We start from the raw sequence: 24,951 nt of genomic DNA on the forward strand, positions 1-24,951 counted from the left end.
TCCTGGCTCCCGGAAAGCCAGGAGGTTTTCTCATTGAAAACTATGGCCGAATCAAGACGAAAAGCCGAATCTATTACCGAAATGAGAATACCGAAACGGTTTCCTGATTCGGTTAAAACTGAATCAGGTTTACTGAATCAGGCTGGCCTTGCACACTCCTACTGACGACCTCTAGACAAGTCTTGGTGTCAGTTTGAGCCAAAGAAGCCGCTTCTTTCTGTGCACGTCTCACTGGGGAAGGTGGTAATAGAGATAAAGCCATTCCTAGTTCAAGGAAGTCTAGTATTTCACTGTCTAGAACAGCAGGAACCAAAGCCAAACGACACCTAGGAGTCGACGAAGGAGTTCTCAGAACCTCAGGTGGACTGGATGCCACCTAGGCAGATGAACCAAAGCAGAGGATCATTGTTTCTTTTGTGGTCTCTGAGCCGGGTGCTTATCAGCATGCCTCAACTTCAGCTTGGCTTTTTTCAATGGCGGCTTGGAAGAAAACTGAGGTAGGCTGGAATCTTTAGTAGGAACTGACTAGTTCATGTTATTGGTACTTGGGGCTGAAGTAGGAGGACCTACTGGTTCATATTATCAGCACTTGGAGCCGAAGTAATAGTTTCCAAGGAGGCCCGTTCTGGGCTCTGCGCTCCTTTTTTAGCAGCTTTAGTCAGTTTGGAATTGGAGAAACCTTTCAGCGCTGACTCCCAAAGAGCAGTTTTCAGGTGCAATGCCCTTTCATGCTGGGCTTTAGGTGTGAATGGTTTACAAACGCCACAGTGCACAGTTCTTGAAGAGTGCCTTCAAAGTTATATCTTCTTGCTGTTTGGAGAGAGGAGCTCTAAGCATCTCCTTCTTTAGCGGCAGCTAAAGAAGAACTGAGGGATGGATCTGCTCACCATGTCTTTTATAGCCGTGCCCACTGAAAAACGTGTGTGAAATGCTGGGCAAGCGTCCCGCACTTTTTGGAGCTTTGATAGGTCCATAGCTGGCTTACGCATGTGCAGTTCCCATGTGCGACTGCACAGAAGACACGATGATGTACAGGCTTGCTTGAGAGGTGATGGAGTCTCTTTTTGGAGGTTTTTAAGCAGAAGCTTGATAGCCATCTGATAGCAATGCTGATTCTGTGAATCCAACAACAAACAGAAAGCACTCCTGGTAAGAAACAGGAAAATACAAGAGGAGAAAACCCCCAGCCAAGAGAAAAAACACTAACTTTCTCTATTCATAACATGACCTTATATCAAATATTTAAAGTGACTATGTGCATTGTGCATATTTTAAAGTGCTCAACATTCCATCGGGGATTCCTCTATCACATATCAATAAATATAATCAATAAATATATTAAAAAAAATTCCATCACAGTTCAATTAATACAATAATAAATATTATAAAAGACAAATTGACGGCCTTAATCCAGCACTTAGTATCCCAGTAACACAGTTCTTGTGTTGCTTAACCTCAGCAAGAACCAAAGCCAAACGATGCCTAGGAGTCCCTTTAAATCATTCAGGGAGACGCTGGGGAAACAGCTCTGGGGAGAATAGCCAACAAGTAAGTGGTTTCCAATGTTATGCTGTCTAACGTTTTTTTTTCTTTTTTTCAGGTGCACTTGTGGACAACAAAGATGGAAAATCTCCAAGCCCTCTTAGCCCTAAGTGGGACTGGCTATTGTCACACAGATTTCATCTGAAGACTTCCTCAGAGTCAAGAGTTCTGTCCACTGCAACACTTTCTATAAACGCAAAAATTTCTAACAATAAAACTAATAAATGAGCATCATATATCAAAGTCTCATAAGTATGCATTTTAAACTTACCACCATATATCTCACTTATCTTATACATCTCAGAGAGCAGTGCCTGCATTCTTAGCCATGTGCGCCCTTCCTCATACCCTTCAGTCTTTTAACTTCTACTCGAATTGATTAAATGATTTGTCTTAAAGGGACCCACTATCAATATAACCGAAATATCCTATTGAGCAATCCCTATAGGCAATAATGCAAAGAATTTTACAAAATGCTGGGAGACCAGTAATCTCCAGTATTGTTCTATCTTGGAGCCACTGGCCCTTTACCTCGATTCGTTCCTCCAGCCTACAGTGAAAAAGGCACCATCATATATTAAAGATACTGGTGTCTTTATAGAATTATATTGATAATTCTGGGAAGTGACATCATCGCCCAGGAGCTTTCATGATTTGGGCCACTTGCCTCCCTGCTCATTATCCTCCAGTGCAGGCTGGCCCGAAACGTAAGCCTCCACTAGAGTTCAGAAACTGGCCAGCTGGGTGAACAGATTTGGAAAGTTCTGTGCAAACACAAACAGACCAGAGACTCTCTGCCCAACCGCACATCCCAACCAGGGTGCAGCTGAGCACCAGCGGAGGGAGGGAGAGTGACTCACCCTCAGGTGACCATCTGAGTCTTAGGCAGGGCTCCCATTCCTTAGCCTGGCTGGGAAGAGAGGGCTGCTAATCCCAACTCTGGCGAGGAGGGGGGGCAAGCTTGCTCACCAGTGAAGTTCTCAGGGTGGCGGAGGCGAGAGGAGCGAGCAGGCATGGGGCTGCTGGCTGAAGGTGGACTCCCTCTGCCTGGCTCACGCTGGCACATAAGGCATTCCCTGCCTGGCTCTGCCGCCACCTGTGCTGAGGACGCAGGAGGCAAATCAGGGAAAGGGTGTGAGCAGAGGGGCTGGGAAGGCTGCTAAGTGCTGCGGGGCCATGCCGCCTCCCGCGTGGCCCGGCCTCTGCACTGAGTGTTGCCATTCCTGGTGGTCGCTGCCGCCAGCTCCGCGCGCTCCCAGCTAGCAACCATGCCCAGCACACACTTTGGCAGCGACCAGGGCAAGCGATCCCTTTGCACCCCCTAAATCCAGCCCTGGCCCCAGTTAGGGCTAGGAAGGCTTGGAGCTCTTCCATCTTTGTCCTTCACAAGTGCACCTGAAAAAGAAGAAACGTTAGACAGCATAACATTGGAAACCACTTACCTGTTGGCTATTCTCCCTGGAGCTGTTTCCCCAGTGTCTCCCTGAACGATTTAAAGGAACCTTTGCTGGGGTTAAGCAATACAAGGTCTGTGTTACTGGGATATTAAGTGCTGAATTGCAGCCATCAATTTGTCTTTTCTAATATTTATTGAATGTATTTATTGTATTGATTGAACTATAATGGAATAGTTATTGAATGTATTTATTGATTGTATTTATTGATATGTGAAAGAGGAATCCCTGGTGGAATGTTGACCACTTTAAGATATGCACAATATATGTAGTCACTTTAAATATTATTTGATAAAAGGTCATGATTCTGTGAACCTAGACATGCCATAAGAGCGAGGACAGAAAGTGTTACATCAGTGCTTAGTTCCCGTGGCCCCTTCTTACATGCCCAGGGTAATGCCAATTGCCACCTTGGGGACTGGTAGCAATTTTCCCCAGGCCAGTTTGGCTAGGTATCCTGACAGTGTTTTGCTGTCTCCTGGGCATGGAGCAAGGGTCACTGGGTGTGTGTATTGGGTGTGTGTGTGTGAATTTCCTGCATTGTGCAGGACATTGGAATAGATGGCCCTGGAGATCCCTTCTAACCCTATGATTCTATGATTTAGTACCATCTGAGAATGTTGATGAAAGGAGCGGGCATCGAGAAAGAGGAATGCTTTAGTACAACTTTATTGGACTTTTCTGGCATTGCATGTGAAGATTCTAAATTTAATTATGAAAACATTGAATTTTAATTTGCTATTCTGCATATTGTATTCAGTGCTTTTTTGTAGCAAACTTAATTTAGGATTTCAAACACTTCATCATTTAATGCTAATATTGTTGCCATCTCCTCTGAAACTTCCTGACATTTTTGCTCCAATAGCCTAAACTGACTGCGGTCTTGAACATCAATGATGCTTTTTTAAATGGTCACACACGTGTCTTTTTCTTCACCTATAGAATATATTTGAGGCTCTTACTTGTGCTGTGAATATGAAGCATACAGTTGATCTGAGTCTTCTTATATTTGCAGAAATAACTCTCAAACAGAAAATTTTGTAAAATACTGAAGTGTGTGAGGAAATGAGGAAAAACATAATGTCAGGGGCTTCGTTGTTTTCACAATGTTCACAGTGCTGATTATCTGATAGGTTTGGAAGAAAGGATTCCTTGGCTCTTGCTGATTAACCACTTAATCTGTTAAGAGAACAGTTGATCCAACTGTTCACTTTCCCACTGTCATTGAAGACTTCAGTGCAGTAATGATGATGTACAGTTCTAGAAAACAGAGCAGAGACTTGTCTCCCATTCTGTGGGACCTAGTAGAATAAGAATAAACTTCCCCATTGTAGTCCCCCCCACCAAAAAAAAGTGAAGATGACACATACTTCCATTCTACTGAGCAGCAGCAGGATAACAGTCTCTGCTGCTTTGAAGGAGATAATTAGATGCTTAGTTCAAATCCTGCAGAGGAATTCAATTTTGCTGATATTTGTTGGTAGCATGGCTGCTGGACTGAGAGTATTTTAATACCTGTTGGTTTGTTTTTAATGTTGTTTATTTTATTTGTATCAAGTCATCTCAAGTAGTTTCTGAAGCAGGGGCACATACATTTTTAAAATAATAAGTTCCTGCCCTTTATAGTCTCACCAACTTGTTTTCTTTGGAAAATGCAATTTTGTGCTAGTCATTCTCATTTCCTGAAATAAATTAGTTATTTTTAACTAAGGCTGATGTTTAGAAAGTCTTGTATTTATGGTGATTTACAAGGGAAGCTTAATTGCCCATTTGCATTAAGTATTATTTGTACAATTCCAAAAAGGCTAGGAAGATGCTCACTCAGCAGGAATGTGTATAGAAATACCTGTTCTGTTCTCAAATTACAGTGAATGCACACACAGTCTGTGTACAGGTTACAGTGGATTTTTCTTTACATGTGCATTAATTCTCAGATTGCATTCAATGCATGTACAGCAAATGCATGATTTAAAACTGGCCACACTTATTGAGGTAGTAGCCCCCGGTTTCATTTGTAAAACGAACACGATACTGCTTTGTTCTAAAGAAAATTGCGTTCTGGTTTGTGCCAGATTACTTTGTTATTTTTTAATTTATCCAAAACTGGTCAAATTCCACTATGTCTGCGTTAGACATGGGCACGAAATGGAAAAGAACCAAAATGAGAGTTTCATGTTTTGTCACGATCCACGAATTGTGAATCATGAAACTTCATGAAATTGACATGTTTGCCAAAATAATTTGTTAGTTTTGTGATTTGTCAGAACCTGGGGCATTTCAATGGCCTCCTTCATACCCTGAGATGCCAAACTCTCAGGGAGACTTCAGCAGGCTCTCCTCCACCTACCCTCCCAGTTTGCAATATGTTGATTGGGAAGGTCACCAGGGAGGGTGGGAAGGGAAGTGCTGTCAGAGTGCATGGCTGAAACGGGGACCGAGAGTTGCTGGATAAGAGGAGGACGAAGGACTGGCCGTGGTGTGGAGCTGAGCTGGAAAGACGGAGTGACACTAGGCAGGAACAGTCCCAAGAGTTTGGGATATGGAAGACAAGCTGGATGTTTCTCCAAAACCCCGCCATTCATCCCAAGAACAGAAGGTCTGTGGTTGGCTGACAGACATGCCTAACAGGGTTTGGAGAGGTGATATTGGTGTGCCCATGGTTACAGAAGGCCCACTTCCTTGGTTGCCTAGGGGATTGACCCCCAGCTCCTGGCTGTATAGGGCAGAATGGAAGCTCTCCAGATGGCTAGGAGAGCTGCCAATCAAGGGTAAGTGGGGTATGATTGGGGTTTCCAATGGCAACAAAAGGTCTGGGCCCATTGTTGCCTAGGGAATCAATGGATCGGCGCCAGCCTGTCTGCAATTACGAATCATTCACGAAGCTAATGAAACAGACCAAAAAGACGTGAATTTCGTGATAATTTCGTGATAACCGCAGCCCCACAAAATGCTGTTTCACAATACACAGAACGGCCTGTTTTGTGATGAAATTTGCTTCATATTTCAATTCGTGCTCATGTCTAGTCTGTATATCAGACTTCCTAGTTCATTATCTGAAAATGCCACTCCTTTTCAGAACATGAAGTAAGAAGGAAAAAAATACATAGCTCGAGGAATTAAAGATCTGCCTTTTTTGCATTAATAAAATAGCACAGCAAATTGTTTATTATCTTACTGTAATGAAAAATGATTGTATATATACTGGAGGGCTAGCTGAAATTATTTCAGTATCCATGATCAGACTTTTCTGAACATATGCTTAAACAGATAATTGGTCTGGCTAGCCAGTGTTGGACTGTTACCTTTGCTATGACTTAAGTTTATAGCTCAAAGCTTCAAATGAGAATAGCTGTAGTGTTTCTTTTAAAAAAATCTGTTACTGTCTCAGAGCAGTGAGCAAAATAAAATATGGGAGAGAGTATGAGGAAAACTAAATGAAGAACTTTGGAAGTTTGATTTTGTCAATTGTTGTAGACATTTCCTGGAGTGCATTCATATTCTAATCTTTCTGTATTAACTCAGTAATGTTAATTGGTCTGGTTTATACCCTGTGAGGTGATGGTAACAAGTCTAACCAGAAAAGTAAAATGTAGAAAGGATGCCCTGTTAAAAAATGATGGCTATTGAAGGAGAAACAGTGCTACAGTAAAACAGGGTTACACTTACTTGTAAAAGTGGTTCATCGAGTAGTGTTCTGTGCAGGCATATATTGGGACTGTGAACGCACAGGCCAGCCACAGAGAAGATTTCCAGAGCTTTCCAGAAGACTAGGAGTGCCCCCCTTCCCTTTAGTGCTTTCCCACCAAAATCATCACATGACAAGGAAAAGGGGTACAGTTCCCTCAGTTCTCTCCATGCCATCACCAGAGACACCTCAGAAACTAAGATTCCAGAGAGTTCACAGTGGGGCAGGAGGGAGGGATATGTGCTTGCATAGAAGACCACTCGATAAACAATAGTTGCAGGTAAGTACAACCCTGTTTTCCTGCAGTCAGACATCAGGAAAATAGCAAGTTCACTTACTGAAGGAAGTGGGTGTGAAGCTCTCAAAGTAAGAGACTTTTTAGAGAGCTCCCTGCTTCTTTAGAAGCACCGGTGGGTGAATGTCAATCTATAATACACAACATTAGATGATCTGGACCTAAAATACACTTTTCCATCTATCCTTAACAAGGAATCTTAATATGGTGGACTGGGGGCAGACTGAAATTGATAAACTGATTACTCCTGCGCTGCCTTCCTTGTACTTTTAAATACTTTTATTGTACTGTTTTTATATTTTATGATGTTTAATTTTAAAATTTTAAATCATTGTTATTAATGCGCTGTTTTATAGAATGTAATCCACCCTGCGCCTGCCAGTTCAGGGAGGGCGGAATAGAAATTGAAGGCAAATAAATAAATAAATAAATATAAGGAACACTCAAAAGTAGCACCCTATTTTAGTCTCCGGAAGAATACTGAATGAAATAGTTCAATTAATGTGAGGACAGGCAACCTCCCCTGAAAGGAAAGGTGGGGAAGAGCTTGGGTCTTTTTAGCGAAATGTGAAAAAGAATTGTAGGAAAATTGTGAGTAGTGGACAAGGCAGCAGATCACTGAACTTTTACTTTCTCTTATAGAGCAAATCATCACTGAGGATCGACAAATGAATTTAAAGAATTTGACGGCAAACCTGTTTCTCCCCTAGGGCAGTCCAGTTCCAGATTAAAGAAAGAGACTCATCACATACACTACAGTTATCTGTGAAACACAGATTCCTGAAGGAGTAAACTGAACTCACTAAAGCTCATTGCAAAGGGCTTTTTTTCTGGTGGAAAGATGTGGGGGAACTCTCACCCGGGGCAACTCCTGGGATGACACATTGCACAGTGTGCATGCGCTCTCCTGGGACTGCAGGATGACGTCACTTCCGGGAAGTGACATCATCAAGCAGTCAGGGACCTCTCCTGTGCTCTATGAGGGGATCCAATTTGGCTTGGATTGGGCCTGAATCGGCCTGGATCAGGACGCTGCGCTGTGGGGGAGCACTCCCCAACCCAGAAGTGGCTGGATCCAGGCTATTTCCGGCCCAAATTTGGCCAAAATGGCCCGGGTCAGCCTGAAACAGGCTGGTACTGCACGGGAGAGCTCTCCCCCGCCGAGCAGCAGCCCAAACCTGGCTGATCTGGGTCATTCTGGGCCCAAATTGTGCTAAAATGGGCCTGAAATGGCCTGGATCAGGCTGGAACAGGCTGCTGCCACACAGGAGAGCACTCCCCCGCCTGGCAGAGGACTGATCCTGGCTGTTTCGTGCCTGATTCTGGCCAAAATTGGCCAAAAGGAGCCCAAAATGGCCAGGGCCAGGATCGGGCTGCTGCTGGCTGGCGGAGTCTTCTCCCTCCTGGCAGAGGACTGATCCTGGCTGTTTCAGGCCCCATCCTGGCCAATTTGGCCCAAATTGGGCCCCAAATGGCTCAAAATAGCCCAAAATGGCCAGGATCTGGCTGCTGCTGTGTGGGGGATTCTTCCTCTGCCTGGCAGGGGCCTGATGCTGGTCATTTCGGGCCCAATCCTGGCCATTTTGTGCCTGAATTTGGCCCAAAATCTCTGAAAGGGGCTCAAATGGGCCAGGATTGTGCCGCTGCCAGGTGGGGGAGTGTTCCCCTGCCAGACAGTGGCCCGATCCTGGCCATTTCAGGCCCAAACGTGGCCGTTTTGGGCCTGAAATGGGCGCAAAATGGCCCAAAGGGCCTAGATCAAGTCCGAAAGGGCCTGCAATGGGCTGCTGCTGGGCAAGGGACCCCTCCCCTGCCTGGCAGCGCCCCAATCTGGCCCCAAACAGTCTCCAAATGGCCAAAACAGGCCATTTTTTAAACACCCACATCACGCCAGTCACGTGGGTATTTTAAAGAGGTGTTGAAATGCCGTTCCGGGACTTTCCAGCTCAAAAAAAGCCCTGGTTAGACCTAATGGAGCCAGTGGACTTTTATTCTACAAAGATGGAATCTCCTATTGGAGATGTTCACTAGCCTCAATTTATAATACTATGGCCAGTACCCTTTATGTCCCACAATAAGGTTAACACATGTTTTAAGCTCCCTTCAAAGGGGACGGTAAAAGGGTCATAATTACTTGTTGATTAGCAGCTTAAAGGAAAACTTGCAGCAGGGGAATTCTGTTTCCCACATAGGTTAACAGCTTATAGCATTCACAGTCTACAGTGACTGAATTAGAGATGAAGTTCTATTTAATCTGCAGCCATCACCAACAATAATGATGACTGCTAAAGTATTGCAGCAGGGCCCCTGACAGCAGCCAGTTCAATTAAAATTTGTGTTAAGGACTTGCCCTGGTGTACCCTTTCTGACTAGAAACATAAGATGTCCTTTAAAAAGATGGGTGTGGAATTTAAGTAAACCTCACCTCCCAGCCCCAGTGGGAACTCAAAAGTGGCTATAACATCTTATATCTTTCCATTTCATCCACACAAAAATCTTGCAAAGCAAACCAGACTGAGAGAATGTGATGGGCCCAAGGCCACAGGCAAGCCTACTAAAGCAGAATGGCATTAGAACCTGGATTTCCGAGATCCTAGCCCAGTGCTCTAACTACTACACCAAACTGGCTCTTGATAGAAATGGGGTCATGCAGGAATGTCCCCAGAGACAGGATGAACACAATTGTGTCAAGACTCTCCTTGCAAAGGCAATTTTAAAGCTGTGGAGTCTATTTCATGTTAGTCCCAGGATACTAAATCTGGAGCAATTCCTGTCCAGGTTTTACTCATTCTGTACAAGCTGGTTGAATGACTGGTAGGGAAGGCCTATGCTAGACCTTGTGTTTTTTCTTCATTTCTGCTGAATAAAGTTATTCTGAGTTGTCTAAAAGAGACCTCTGCATTTTTTAAAATGACTGCTGAATCTTACAACGAGACTGAGAACCCTAAGGAGAGCCAGCACCATTCCCTGGTAGGAAAAGGGGAGTTTGAGCATATATGAAACCAACAAGAAAAAAAATCCTTCAAGAAACATTGGGCTTAGAAGTGTAGGTTTATCATCTCTGTTAAAACAGAAGTAGCTGAGGAGCCCACCGTTACATTGATAGTTCCAAGCTGCTATGTCACTGTTTTAGCTGTATTAACTCCTGCCTCTACGGAATCAGAACCAAGGACAGCCTGGGAGGAGGAGGGATTCCTTGAGTCAGGCAGGCATATTTCTAAAGGCCTCAGTTAAGTTACACCTCCACATCTTTCCTCTCAGAGTCCACACAGCCAAGGGGTGGAGGGGCCTATTCAGGCTGGTAGGCAGTCAAACCCTTTAGGAAAAAGCCTCTCAGCCTTCTGACCAAGAGATCTGTTATGCTACACCTCCAGGTGTCTTCCCTCTGAGCTGATACAGCCAAGGAGAGGAGTGTCCTTTATCCAGGCAAGCATGAAGGCGAAATCTTTGGGAAAGAATCTTGGAACTGAGGGCTCTGTTGGGCCACATTTCCAGACTTCTTCCTTCAGAACCAAGGGGGCAGGTGCCTTTAATCAGGCTGACATGCAACTGTAGCCTTGACGAATGAGCCATACCTCTGGACTTAGCCCTTGGCACTCAAGGGGGACAGGGAAGCAATCAGGCTGTCATGAAGCCACAGCTTTTGGGAAAAGCCATTGTGAGGAGGCTCTGACAGGCCACAGCTCTGGACTTAGCCCTTGGTAATTGAGGATGCCAGGGAAGGAGCAGGTGCCTTTAATCCAGTTGGCATTTTCCAGCATATTGAAGAGGCTTCTCTTGAGCCATGATGATGGGAAAGACAGAAGCTTTTCTTCTTTAAATGTAGTTGGGGCACTCCTAATCTTCTAGAAAGCTCTGGAAATCTCTGTGGCTGACCTGCACACACATAGTCCCAATGTAGGACTACCCAGAAGCCACAAAGATGAACATCATGTTTCTGACAATACATCATGTTTCTGATTGGGGGAGATGAAATGTGTTGGGTCTTTGCAGACTTATTTGTACCATAATCACCAAAGCTACTTCAGTCTAAATTCATTGAAATGAGCGTGCTGACACTGGAGAAACATTGCATTGGATTGCACTCTAAGTGTTTCCCTCTTCATCTGGTATGTTTTGAGGGGAAGATGCTGCCAGAAAATTAAATCTATTATGGCAAGTATTAGAGGTATCATTGATTATTACCTGTCCTAAGGGGAAAGCAAAGGTGTGATGATCTCAAGTCAGTAGCTACTTAAAGGAAAGCCTTAAGTAAGTTTAATAAAGCTAAAGGAGTATGGCATTGAGAAGATGCCTTAAACTACCACTTAAAAAGCTTTCTTTTCAAAAGCAACACAGGCTGTTGAAAGACCGCTTTAAAACTGAAAACTTTTTTGCAAGTACTGTTTTTCTTTTAAATCTTCTTTCAGGCACCCTACCGGGGGATCCTTCATCCGTCCAAATAAGGCAAATTTTGGAGTGGATTTCCTTTCTGCTGTAAGGAAGCGGTATGGATTGGATGATGATGAACAGGATAATGAAAATGAAACAGAAGCATCGTTGGTAATAGGAAGGAAGACAGTGGAACGTGTTGGGTTTGACTCAATTAAAGAAAAGCAAAAGCAAGTATATTTTCTTGGGGTAGTACTGGTGTTATGAATATGTTTCTAGAGTGTCTATTTCAATTTATATTGGTGTGTGTATCTGTGGAGCTGACTTCTGTGCTATTAGTATGACCACATATATAATGCATTATAGGAATGCACTTTATTTCAACATTTTTTTTGTAAAAACCCAGTCACTTCTTTTGATAAAATAAATTACAATTTACAATAAAATCCAAAGGTAAAAACACAACCAACAAACAAAGATGGCATATTCATGATCAAAACCAAATTGCTGCATCAGCAAAAAAATCTCAAAATTTAATGTCAGTATGATCACCAGCGAACTCATTCCCAAAGCCCACTGAAACACAATAATCTTCAGCAGTCATCTGAAAGCTACGAAGGATGTGCATAAAGTTGCTGCATCGTACAAGGAGTTCCTGCAGGACTTTGGTGTTACCTTCCAAAAGGTCCTATTATTATCATCCAGAGCTCAGTGATGGTGGAACATGGAGCAGAACCTGACCTGATAATCAAAGTAACCTGAATTCTCATATTAGAGAATGTTGTCTTTGAAGTACCCTTGTCCCAAAGAAGTTATGGTTTAAAGGTTAAAACCAACAGTTTGAATTGGGCCTAGCAGGCTCACGTTCTCTTCTCATTACTCCTTGGTTAATTATTGTTCTCAGCTGGAAAAATATGCATATAATCTTTGAAAGCATTACTATATTTTTATCTGACCCATCTTCCAAAGAGCTCATGTGGCACATGTTGTTTTCCCTGTTTTATCCTTGCAACAACCACATGAGTTAAGTTACGCTGAAAGAGAGTGACTAGCCCAAAGTCTCTTGTTGAGTTTCATGGTAGAGTGGAGATTTGTACCTGGGTCTTCCAGATTTTAGCCTGACATACTAAACATTACACCAGGGGTCCCCAACCTTTTTGAACCTGTAGGTACTTTTAGAATTCTGACACAGGGCGATGAGTGTAACCACAAAATGGCTACCACAGGAGACAGAGCCCCACACCCACACAGAAATCCCAATTGCATGGAACATGAGAAGTAATTTTTAAAAATACACTTGGAAAAGGGAGTCTGAGAAAGAATAAGACTAACACTGTGGTGATTTGCACAGCCAATTAGATTTTCAGTGGTGACTTAGAGGCCCTGCTGGGCAAGAGCCCCATCCACTATACTATGCTGGCTCCCTATTTGTTGAAACTGAAAGGGGGGAACCCTTTGGGGTTGATTGCCAAATTACAACTCATAGGATCATATTGTCAACTTAAAAAATCGTAAATATTAAAAAAGGTTCAGGAGGCTGGAAGGGGGAAATGGTGGCACCGTTACTCCATCAGTTGAACTTCTTGTGTCAGTAAAAGGACAAGAGATGGAAAAGGATGATTTCTTCTATCATTTTGTGTGTGAAAATTCCTGCGACTTTCAGCATCTGTTTTGGAGGTCCTAGGACTGCTGGGGATGCTTTTATAGAAACCAAACTTGTGTTTACTCTTAATCGGGGTCATTTTGTAGAAAAAGAACTTCAGGAACTCATTAGCATAACACATTAGCGTATGCCACACCCCTTGATCAAGCCAAAATGGCCAGGATTCAGCTGCTGCCAGATGGGGGAGTGTTCCACCACCTGGCAATGGCCTGATCAGGGCTGTTTTGCCCCCAAGACAGGCCCAAAATGGTCATTTTGGGCACGTTTTGGAGTGGATCAGGCCAGAAACGGCCCGGATTGGGCCAGTGCCGGGCAGGAGAGGAGTCCCCTACCAGGAACTGACCCAATCCTGGAAGTTTTGGTCCTGATCCTGGCCAAAAAGGACCCCAGTTGGCCATTTGGGCCCCGTTTGGACCCAGAGCATAGCCGAAATAGCCTGGGCCAGATCAGAGCTGGGCAGGGGAGTGTTCCCTCACCTGGCACCGACCAGATCCCGGCAGTTCTGGCCGCGATCCCGGCAGAAAATGGACCAAACAACTGAATGCGGCCATTTTGGGCTAGGATCGGGGCCGAAAAGGACCGGATCTGGTTGGAGCAGAGCAAGGGAACCATCCGCTGCCCAGCACTACCCCGTCCAGGCTGTTTTGGTCCAGGTCCAGGCCTAAAAGGGCGGAAAAGTGCCCCAAACGGCCATTATGGGCCCCTTTGAGCTGAAATCAGGGCCTAAAAAGCCGGGACTGAGTCGGTGCTGGGCGGGCGAAGCCTCCCCCGCCCAGCACCAACCAGATCCTGGCCCCTTTGGCCCCAATCCAGGCTGAAACAGGCCCAAAATGGCTATTTTGGGCCCGTTTCAGACAGGATTGGGGCCAAAATGGCCGGGACTGTGTCCCTTCTGGGTGGGGGAGGCTTCTCCCACCCGGCACCAACCCGAACCGGGCCTTTTTGGGCCAGTTTCGCCCTGGATAGGGACTGAAATGGATGGGACCACATTGGTGCTGGGTGGGCGAGGCTTCCCCTGCCCGGCACCGACCTGATCTGGGCCGTTTTGGCCCCAATCCAGACAGAAATGGCCCAAAATGGCTGACAATGGCCATTTTGGGCCCATTTCAGTCCGGATTGTGGCTGAAACGGCTGGGACCATGTTGGTGCCAGGTAGAGAGGTTTCCCCTGCCCGGCACCGACACGATCCCGGCCGTTTCAGCCCCGATCCGGGCCGAAATGGGCCAAAAATGACCCATTTTAGCCAGGATCAGGGGTGAAATGGCTGGGACCAGGTTGGTGCCAGGCGGTGGGGGAACCCCCTGTCCAGCACCAACCGGATCCTGCCTGTTTCAGCCCCAATCCAGGCCATTTCAGCCCTTATCCAGGCTGAAACGTGTTCAAAATGGCAATTTTAGGCCCGTTGCGGTCCGGATCGGGGCCGAATTGGCCGGGATCAGGTATGTGCTGGGTGGATCCCCCGCCTGGCACTGAGCTGATCAGGGCATTTTGGCCCCCATTGTGGCTGTTTTGTCCCCAATCGAGGCCTAAACGGCCCAAAATATTTTAAAGTCAGGTAGGCGGAGCCACCTGACTTTGGTGGAACTACCGAAACAGTGTTCCGGTGCATTCCCCCTTGAAATTAGCCCTGCTCTTAATGACAACTGGAATTCAAGTTGCATTCTTGGAGAAAATTGAGGTATAAGATCATCAACACTGGTTAAATTGGTTTTTGTAACAGTCTTGGAGTTTTGTTCATCCTGTTTTGGGTTTAGTTTTTTGTCTACGGGGGTTTCAGTATTACAGGACTAGAGTGGCGTTTTTATAGCTTCACACATTTGGATGATGTTGCTGGCAGATGTCCTTGGTATCTTTTGCCCAAGACCAAAAAGAAGTGATCTTTCAAAAGTGAAAACTGCTCTCTAGCTACAGCCTCCAGCATTGTAGTTCCCAAGCATCCCCTGACACTCAGTAAAGGGGGAGAGGATGGCACTGGGGTGGGAAGGGAAGGTATCAAAAACTTATTCTGCAAACTCACTCGGATAAGATTTCTTTCTTTCTCTCTCTGTCTTCCATGTTGGATCATTCACCTAAATCTTTTTTTTTGGTAAAGTTGGGGCTTGGCGAGAATTTCAGAGTACAGGGAAGTGTAATTTAATTTTTGATAAGCAGAAAAATAATTATGTTTGTAGTTACTGAAATTCTGATAATAATGCAGATCTGTTACCCAACTGCCATTGCTCTCTGTTAACTATGTGTTTTGATTATTTAGATTTTCTTATGTCATTTGAAATAGGATTGCTCTCTTGGCATATCCACAGCTGTTCTACAGTTATTGCAGAGTTATGTTCAATATCTTTTCTTTGTTTTGATGCCAATAATGTAAGCACAGAGATTAAAGTAGTATTTGTTTCATTATGACAAAACTAGTGACATAGCCCGTTGTGGGGGGAAAATACAACGGGCTCTAGAAAGGGGAGGGCGGGCAGGCAGGCATTCACTACTCCTCTGTCACTGATTACAGCTGGTAAAGGATGGGGGATTGGCATCCTCATCTGCTCCACACCTGATCTGCCTGATCTCGGGCATGTGAAGGGGTAGTGGGCTACCTGCTCCATGCCTGCTCCATGCCTGATACATGCTGAGTGAAGGGGGGCATTGCCTCCTGTTCTGCACCTATGGCTGGGTGAAGGGGTGAAGGCATTGTCGCCTGCTCTGAGCATGATCCCAACTGGGTGAAGGGGGGTGGGCATTGTCACCTGCTCCCAGTTGGATGAAGGGAGGAACAGGCATTGGCACCTGCTCCACACCTGATTCTGACAGGTGAAGGTGTGCGGTGAGCTTTACTACCTGCTCTGCTCCTGATCCCAGCTGAGTGAAGGGGGTGTGGACATTGCCACCTGCTCTGTTCCTGATTCCTGCAGGTTGGGGAGGGGGCAGGCATTGCTGCATGCTTGGCTCCTGACTCCAGCAGGGTGAACACAGGGAGGGCATTGCCACCTGCTCAGTGGCTTACTCCGGTAGGTTGAAGAGGGTGAGCATTGCCACCTTCCAGGGTGGATAAAAATCAATGATTTTTTTAAAAAAAATTAAAAAAGCATTTTTAAAAATTTAAATCGGATTTTTTTGATTTAAATCAGATTTTTTAAATTTAAATTGGATTTTTTAAAATAAAATGCTTTTTGAGGAAAATATATTACCATACAAAGGTTATTCCACCATGAAATAAAGATTAGTTTTTAATTATGTAGAATAAGGCTGTATATGTTTAATTTTTTTGGTAAATAAATTTCATTAATCCATTCACAATGTCATGCTCTTCCAGAGGTTTTTGTAAGATTATTGGGCAGTTTCTCTGCCTACAAGATACTATCACAGATGCTTGGTTTTGCAGTTCTCAAAACTGAATTTGTGTCAGCTCAGCAGAGATCACATGCCTCTTCTTCACAGCAAAAATGTTATAACATGAACAGAGTTGAGAAAAAGACCTTAATCCTATTGTTCTACAAACCTATGAAGTCAGAATCAACCCCTTCAGTGCTAAGTTTCAAGAAGTTCAGTGAATAGAAACAATATTTTTCTGATTGTTTGGAGTGGAATAGATCTGCATAAGAAGAAACTAAGTGTGAGGAGGGAGGGGCAAGCAGTACAAAATGAAAGTGAAACTTTTTGAGCACAATACTGCTCAAGTCTTTGGATCTTTTGTGTGTATGACCTGAGGTTTATCACATTCTTTCCTTGGAGGAAAAAACCTATAATGGCAGCAGGCCGTAAAAGAGACCCAGTTTGGGAATACTTTAATGAAGTTCCTTTACCTATTGGTAAGGCAGGCATGCGTGCAAAATGCAAACACTGCAACAAAGAAATGCAAGGCCTGGTGGCCCGAATGAGGCAACATCATGAGAAGTGCTGTGATGAAGATGACCAAAGAAACACATTTGAACAGGCAGGATCTTCAGGTTGGTAAACATTTTTATTGAATCATATTTCTAAAGACTGCCTTGAACTGTCATGTTTGAGCAATATTATATTTCTTATTATTACTGCATGTTACTGTCATTTGGTACAGTTATGAAGAAAAGCAAATATTCCTTTTGGGGCAGTGTTGTACAATAAGCAGAAATTGTATAAACAATAAAATAACAGCATTGACTTTTTTGTTTAGGGGAATTCATCGTCAGCATTAAGGATTCTGGAAACTATCCACCTTCAAGATCACCATCCTCCTGTTCTACAGTTTCAGAGTTATCCATCCCGGATAGTGCTTCATTTGCATCATCATCAGACACCCACAGTATATTACCTAAAAGAAAGAAAAAACCCTTCCCTCTTGGAACCACCATAGATAAGTTTGTGAGAAAAAGCTAGCAGATTAGAAAAAGAGTTAATTGATGAAAAAATTGCCCAGTTTGTTTATGAAACGAACTCTTCTTTCCGTCTGACTAAGAACCCACATTTCATTAATATGGTTCAGTCACTGAGACCAAGATACAGTCTACCCTGCAGAGCAGATGTTGCAGGGAAACTGCTGGATAAAGTGTATGACAGAGAAATGGAGCAATGTGCAACAGCTCTGAAGGGTAGAATTGTTAACCTAAGTATTGATGGGTGGAGTAATGTCCACAATGATCCTGTTGTATGTGCTTATATAACAACAAGAAGGGAAAGTCTTCCTTGCACAAGCAATTGATACATCAGGAAATGCGCACACAGCAGAATACTTACAAGAAGTGGCATTAAAAGCTATAATAACATGTGAACAAAAATTCAAATGTCTAGTACGCAGTTTGGTCACAGACAATGCTGCAAATGTATCCAAGATGAGAAGAAATTTAGAAGAGCAGGAAGGGAATACAAAGCTAATAACATATGGTTGCAGTGCTCATTTGCTGCACCTCTTAGCCAAAGACTTAAGTGTTCCAGAAATAAAGACTAATGTTGTTGAAATTGCTAAATACTTCCGTAACAATCATTTTGCTGCAGCAGCTCTGAAAAGGATGGGTGGAACCAAGCTAACACTCCCACAAGATGTTAGATGGAACTCTGTGGTGGACTGTTTTGAGCAGTATATCAAAAACTGGCCTATTCTGATGACAGTTTGTGAACAAAATCGAGATAAAATAGATGGCACTGTCACGGCCAAAATCCTCAACATTGGGCTTAAGAGAAATGTTGAACATATGCTGAGCATCCTGAAACCCATCTCTGAAGCTTTAAACAAAATACAGAAAAATAGCTGTTTTATTCCTGATGTTGTTGAAATTTGGAAGGAACTGAGTGAACACGTAAAAACAGAACTACACATGGACAGAATTAAATTACAAGCATTAAAAAAACGAATGGGACAAGCACTGTCTCCAGCTCATTTTTTGGCAAATATTGTCAATATCCAGTACCAGGGTCAAAAATTAAGTGCTGAGGAAGAGGAGTTAGCTATGACATGGGTATCCAGCAATCATCCATCTGTAATGCCAACTATAATAAACTTCAGAGCTAAGGGGGAACCAGTCAAGAAATATATGTTTGCTGAAGATATTTTAAAGAAAGTCACACCAATGAACTGGTGGAAATCACTTAAACACTTGGATTTAGAGACTGTTCAAGTAATGATTTCACTTTTAACAGCAGTAGCTTCTTCTGCAGGCGTTGAAAGAACATTTTCTTCCTTTGGACTCATTCATTCTAAATTGAGAAATCGTTTGGGACCTGATAAAGCAGGAAAGCTTGGTTTTTTTTCCAGATTATGAACAAAGAAGAAGATGAAGATGACGAGTGAGCTACAGAGGACAGTATTTAAGTTTTTCATGTGTAGGCTGGGCTGACAGTCTAAGTTTTTTAAAATATATATATTTTGTTTAGCCAAATTAGTTAACAGACATGGATGTTTGTTTAAGCAAATAACATATGCTGTAATGTTATTGTTTCAGTTGAATAAATAAAACTATTTAAATTGTTCTTATTAAGGTAATGATTATTTTTCTCCTTCCAATAAAGTACAACAGAAAAGTTGTCCAAATATGAATGATTAACCTAAACGGGATAATTCATCTCACAATAAATTAACTATAATGTGTTTTTAATAGTATTAAAATCAATATTTTATACAACTGTAAAACTAATATGAAAAGTTGTTATTCTAAAAATCTTCATCTACTTGCATATTAAAGTTATACCAGCAAGAATTAGTCTTTATGTAGAAAACTATGATTTAAATCAAGCCTTACTGACTAGTGATTTAAATCGTGATTTAAATCGTGATTTAAATCAGTTTGATTTAAATCAAATCCACCCTGCCACCTTCTCGACTCCTTTTCCCAGCTGGGTGAAGGGAAGAAGGGTATTGCCTTCTGCTCTGCACCTGATCCCAGGCAGGTGAAGGCGCGAGGTGGGCATTGCCACCTGCTCCACTCCTGATCTCAAATGGGTGATGGCGGGGGGTGAGCATTGCCACCTTCTCCGCCATGAATACCAGCCAGGTTAAGACAGGGGAGGACATTGCCACCTGTTCCACTCCTAATACCAGCTGGGTTAAGTCGGGAGAGTGGCATTGTCACCTCCTTCATTCCTGATCCCATTTGGGTGAAAGACAGTGGCCATTGCTATCTGATCTGCTCCTGATCCCAGCTGGGTGAAGGGAGAGGGTATTGTCACCTGCTCTGCTCCAGATCCCTGCTGGGTTCAGGTGGGGGTGGGCATTGCCACCTGCTCCACTCCTACTACCTGCTGGGTTAAAGCAGTGGGTGGGCAAAGCCACCTGTTCTGCTTCTGATCCCAGCTCGGTGAAAGGGGGGGGGGGTGTGCATTGCCAAGTGCTCCACTCCTAATACCATCTGGGTTAAGGTGTGTGGGGTGGGCATTGCCGGGGTGGGCGGGCATTGCCATCTGTTCCACTCCTAATACCAGCTGGGTTAAGACACGGGGAGGACATTTCCACCTACTCTACTCCTAATGCCAGCTGGGTGAAGGCAGGGGAGGGCATGGCCACCTGCTCCACTCCTAATACCAGCTGGTTTAAGGTGGGGGGGTGCTGGCATTTCCATCTGCTCCACTCCTAATACCAGCTGGGTTAAGGCAGGGTGTACACATTGCCACTTGCTCTGCTCCTAATACCAGCTCGGTTAAGACTGGGGCAGGCATTGCCACTTGCTCCACTACTGATACCAGCTGGTTTAAGGCAGGGAGAGGGCATTGCCACCTGCTCCGCTTCTAATACCAGCTGGGTTAAGGTAGGGGTGGCATTGCCATATGATCTGCTCCTAATACCAGCTGAATGAAGGCAGGGGGCGGGCATTGCCCCCTGCTCCACTCCTAATATCTGCTGGGTTAAGTTGGGTGATGGGCGTTGCCACCTACCTCACTTCTAAACCAGCTGGGTAAAGGTGGGAGGTGGGCATTGCCACCTGCTCCCATCCTGCTCCCGGCCTGGGCTTCCCACCATGGCATGTTTTCTGGAGGAACATGGTTCCTTTCCTAGGCTTCCCTCCATGGCACCGCCCTCTGGCGATGCACCAGGGTATAAAGTGAGTTGTCTGAAATATGCTTACTCAGTTATATAGTAAGATTGTATTCTAGTCTTGTAAAAGTCCTTTTAAGTAAGATCATCCCTAAACATTAATGATCTTATTGTTTAAATGTAGAGATTTCAGAGCCTTCACATTTTTGTGTCCTTTTCGATATTATTTTCTTCATAATAATGAGATCTCTCTTTCTGCAGGCAATTGAATAAATTGACCGACATCTCAGTAGATGAATGTGCAGTGAGCCTTGCTGGACAAGATGAGGAAATCAGGAAAGGATGCCCTAGTATCCTTTTTAAAAAGATTTCTAGTGTCCTTCACACTTACAAGTAGGTTGTGACATAAGAATTCAACATGCGTTTTACAGTGCTGATTGCAAGCATTGCATGAAACTTTTACAGCAAGAGACTATAACCTAGCATTTTTATGTAGTCAGTCCTTTTGTGCATAGAGACAGCTAGCTTAATAGTCCTTGGTTTAGCAACTATAATGTATCTGCATTTCAACTCTAGTTAGAATTATAACAAGGGATATGGATGCATTGAAAGAAGCTTACAAATGGAATGAAATTGAATGCCACAATGTGGTTTTCAGCAGCCTCCTTGGAGGAACAGTAACATGAAATTGCCTTATTTGGTTCCACAGTTTATCCAGGGCGTTGAGAAAATATTCACTTGAATGTTGTGTCTATCTAGGAATGACGGAATGAGAGCAGATAATCTAAATTAATTATTTTCACTAGTTTTTACTGATAAGGACTTTGGGGAGAGACTCGCACTTTTAAGTAATACCACTTTTCAAGATACGGAAAATTGAATGTAATGGTTTTAATGTTTTAATTTCTAGCCCCTTTTGAGAGCAATGTTTCCGAATTCAAACATTTTCTCTCAATACACATACCCAGACATCAGAAGAATAAATCTGTCAACAAATCTTTTGTCATCCTGGATGGAAGTGATAGCTGTTGCCCGCCAAGTTGAAAATCTAGAACTTGTAAATCTCAGGTATTCATGAATATTTCATAGCAGAAGTCTTTATTTTTGCTGTGTCCTTCTGCATGGTAGTAAAAATGCTTTTATGGAAAGTGAAAACTTTTTAAATGACTTATATTTATCTAATCTACATTGACAGTAGTCTGAATAGCTCTTTAATGGGATGGAGGAAGAGTCTTGGCTGTTGTCCAAGAAGTGGCATTTCCGTGCTCTCTGGAAAATCTGTGATCTTCTCTTCTTATCACATGAGGAGAAACATCCTGTTAGCTCTTAGATTATATTGGCCTTCTATTCTTAAAAAAAGCTGCACAATGAGTAACTCTTAGATCTCGTGCGCGCGCGCGCGCTTTGAAAAGAAACCAGAGTATAACTCTTAGATCTCAACATAGCTCACTAACCATGTGTTGTAGCTCAGCAGTGTTAAAGTGTTGTATTTCATAAGTAAGCATTGTCAAGCACTAAATAACTTGAACAATAGAAGTCTGACAGGATTCACTGGACTAAAAGTTGTACAAGCCTGTCTCAGAAAACGTGTTTTTTAAAAAGCCTTTGAAAAATGACTAATTTCCAATAAAAAGGAACTTGAGAAGGCTGAAGGAAAAAGTACATACACTCTGATGTCTACAGTGTTAAGATAAGAAGTTAGGTTGGATGCATAGGACTTAGTTTCAGCTAAGTTCATAAAACTAAGATCACTGATTTAAGTTGCCTTAATATTTTATGTTTATATCCAAGTTGTGGGTTTGATCCAAAGTTGTATCAGTGTAGCAAATCAAGACCATTGAGATGAACCTGTTCTGTTTACTGAAAAATATAAACTTCTTTTTCTGTTCTCATCATAGTCAAAACAAAATGAAATTTCCATCTGATTCACCGCCTACTTCAGGAGCATTTTGTAAACTGAGAGTTCTGGCCCTTAATCAAACAGGTGTAACATGGGATGAGGTAATGCACTTTCAGTTTCATTGAAAGTTTGCTTTTATTAAAACAAAACATTTAAAAATGTATAAAAATCACACATCCTTATAAAATAATGTGTGTTGTGATTTACAAGTAACAATTGTCCAAGTTAAGTAATGCTGCTGTTTTATGTACACTTCCTCGGATGTAAGTCCTTTTGAAGCTATTGAATCTTAAGAACAAATGTGTTCAAGGTTGAACTGCTGTAAAATGTGAAAACAGATGTGCTTGAAGTAGTTTGAGGTGGTGGTGGTTCAAATTCTTTCCATCTGTGGAAAAACTTTGAAGAACTAGTACTCTGCCACAAATATTTAAAAAGGCTTTTCTTTAATTCAGCAAATTTAAATTTTAATATTTCTATGGAGAGAGTTACCACTATGAAAATAGGTTTTTTTAAGAATATAGAAAAACAACAGTGCAGGCTTCTGAATATATATTAAGCTCTAAAGGAGGTAATAAGACTGCTTCATGAGTCAACTTGTTGGAGTAGATACTTCCGCTCCATTGAGCAAAGCAAGTAGCCTTCCTCCAACTAAAATGGCTCTTCCACTTGTGGAAAAATCATTTTTAAGTTTGAGGAAGTTTTCTTGGAATAAGGTTGGATCCACACTGTTGCTCCACATGCACCAGGTTTACCAGCACAAAGAAAATTCTGGTGCAGACATGCGTGCCTTATATAGTCTGGGTGAGAGTTAAGTCTTAATCTCCAACAAATTGTAAGGATATAATTTTACATCAAAGCGCATGATAGGATGAGCTCTACTGTAATCTCCTGAAATCACAACTCCTATTCCTTTTTATGGGGCCATCAGTTCTTCCCCAGGATTAAACACAGTATTGGCTAGACCAACAGTGCAGGGGCAGCATTAGTCAGCAGCAAGTGCTCTGTTATAGACCTAAAACAAGACCTTCAGTCTGAGGTAAAACTTTACTAATCCATAGGGTGGCAGTATCCCAGCTAATTCTGAGTATTCATGAAATAAGTAAAGCTTCTCATGCTTTGTTGGATGTGCCTATCTGAGGCACATGAAGTGCAGATGTTGCACTAAATGATGTTTTCCCATTAGGTTCTTTTATGTGCTACAGGGTGGCCTGCTCTTGAAGAATTGTACCTTGCATCCAATGAAATATCAGTTTTACAAAGGTAGGATGGGAACTAAATGCTATGGTTAGTTTTTTTAGATTGTATTTTATCAACATCATAAAAAGCAGTATCAAACATTACTTGAGTATAATTACTTCATATATAGTACATATATTTTACATAATGATTAACATCAGGGCTCATTTTGAGGGGGAATGCGCAGGAACGCAGTTCCAGCAGTTCCCCAAAGTGGTCACATGACAGATGGCTTCATCTACCTCTCAGCCATTTTGGGCCCGTTTCGGCCTGGATTGGGGCCAGAACGGCCCAGATCGGGCCTGTGACAGGTGGTGAATCACTCTCCCGCTCAGCAGCGGCCCGATCCGGACCATTTTGGGCTCCTTTTTTGCCATTTTCAGCCCCTTTTTGCCATTTTGGGCCCAATTTCGTCCCTGAATGGCCAGGATTGGGTCCAAAACAGCCAGGATAGGTGATGTCCGGAGGAGTGGCGTATGTAAATCAGTTATGCTATTGACAAACTTCCGGCGATAGCAAGGGGCGTGGCATATTCTAATGAGTTATGCTAATGAGTTATGCTAATTAGTTCCTCCAGCTCTTTTTCTACGAAATGACCCCAATAACATAAATATTGGATGTAGATTTACAGGTACAATCCTTGTTTTTTGCTTATGTTTATGTGCAACCTGCAAATAAGAGAACTACTCTACATTTTAGAACATTGATGTAACTGTTTAATTTTCTCGGAGGACTCCCAACTAATAAGGCTTATAAAAAAGATGATAACAAAGCTCTGTTGTTTTGGCTCAGTGCAGAGCTCAGGCCTTGCATGTAGACTGTACCAGCTTCAGAAGAAAGGATCTTGGGGAGATGGGGAAAGGAGAGCCTCTGCTAGTGAAAAGAAAGTAATGGACTAATAGTGCAATCCTATACAGGGTTACTCCAGTCTAAACCCATTGATATCAATGGGCTTAGACTTGAGTAACTCTTCTTAGGATTGTACTGTAAGGAGGCCAATGGTCTGACTCTGAGGCAGAGTCCTTAAGGAACTTGGGACTTGCTTGTGCAATCCTCCCTTTCACCTACCCACACACCACAAATAATTAGTCACTTCTGAGTGTTTGGCAAACCATAGTCTGGCTTCATATCTGGACCAGCAAACAGTGCTATGCTAGTTTTGCAAACCAGAATTCCAAACTCTGGTTTATTCTTAATCCACAAACTTGATTTGCACATTTGGAACAAACTACAGTTTGTGGTTTGGCTATAATGACATAATTTGCTGAAAACTTAGAAATAACTAGTAAGAACATGAGTAGGACTAGCATTACATCTCAGTCTTGCCCATTTATATGGCAGATTTGTATGTTCCTCTTTCCTAGTATCTTTGG

General features: G+C 43.0%; 1 protein-coding gene across 4 annotated transcripts in view; it reads left to right on the forward strand.

Moving 5' to 3' along the window:
* TBCE (tubulin folding cofactor E) overlaps window positions 1-24,951 on the forward strand; it is a 109,486-nt gene that overhangs the window by 39,864 nt on the left and 44,671 nt on the right. For 3 of the 4 annotated variants that reach the window (XM_054975090.1, XM_054975071.1, XM_054975081.1), the window contains exons 5-9: window positions 11,386-11,577; window positions 20,704-20,792; window positions 21,411-21,510; window positions 22,341-22,443; window positions 23,526-23,602. In XM_054975090.1, coding sequence (XP_054831065.1) covers window positions 11,386-11,577; window positions 20,704-20,792; window positions 21,411-21,510; window positions 22,341-22,443; window positions 23,526-23,602 — 561 coding nt within the window. The remainder of the gene's footprint in view (window positions 1-11,385; window positions 11,578-20,703; window positions 20,793-21,410; window positions 21,511-22,340; window positions 22,444-23,525; window positions 23,603-24,951) is intronic. The other variant, XM_054975098.1, reaches the window with a different exon arrangement.

The sequence above is a fragment of the Eublepharis macularius genome, chromosome 1, assembly GCF_028583425.1.
Source record: "Eublepharis macularius isolate TG4126 chromosome 1, MPM_Emac_v1.0, whole genome shotgun sequence".
NCBI classification, from domain to species: Eukaryota; Metazoa; Chordata; class Lepidosauria; order Squamata; family Eublepharidae; genus Eublepharis; species Eublepharis macularius.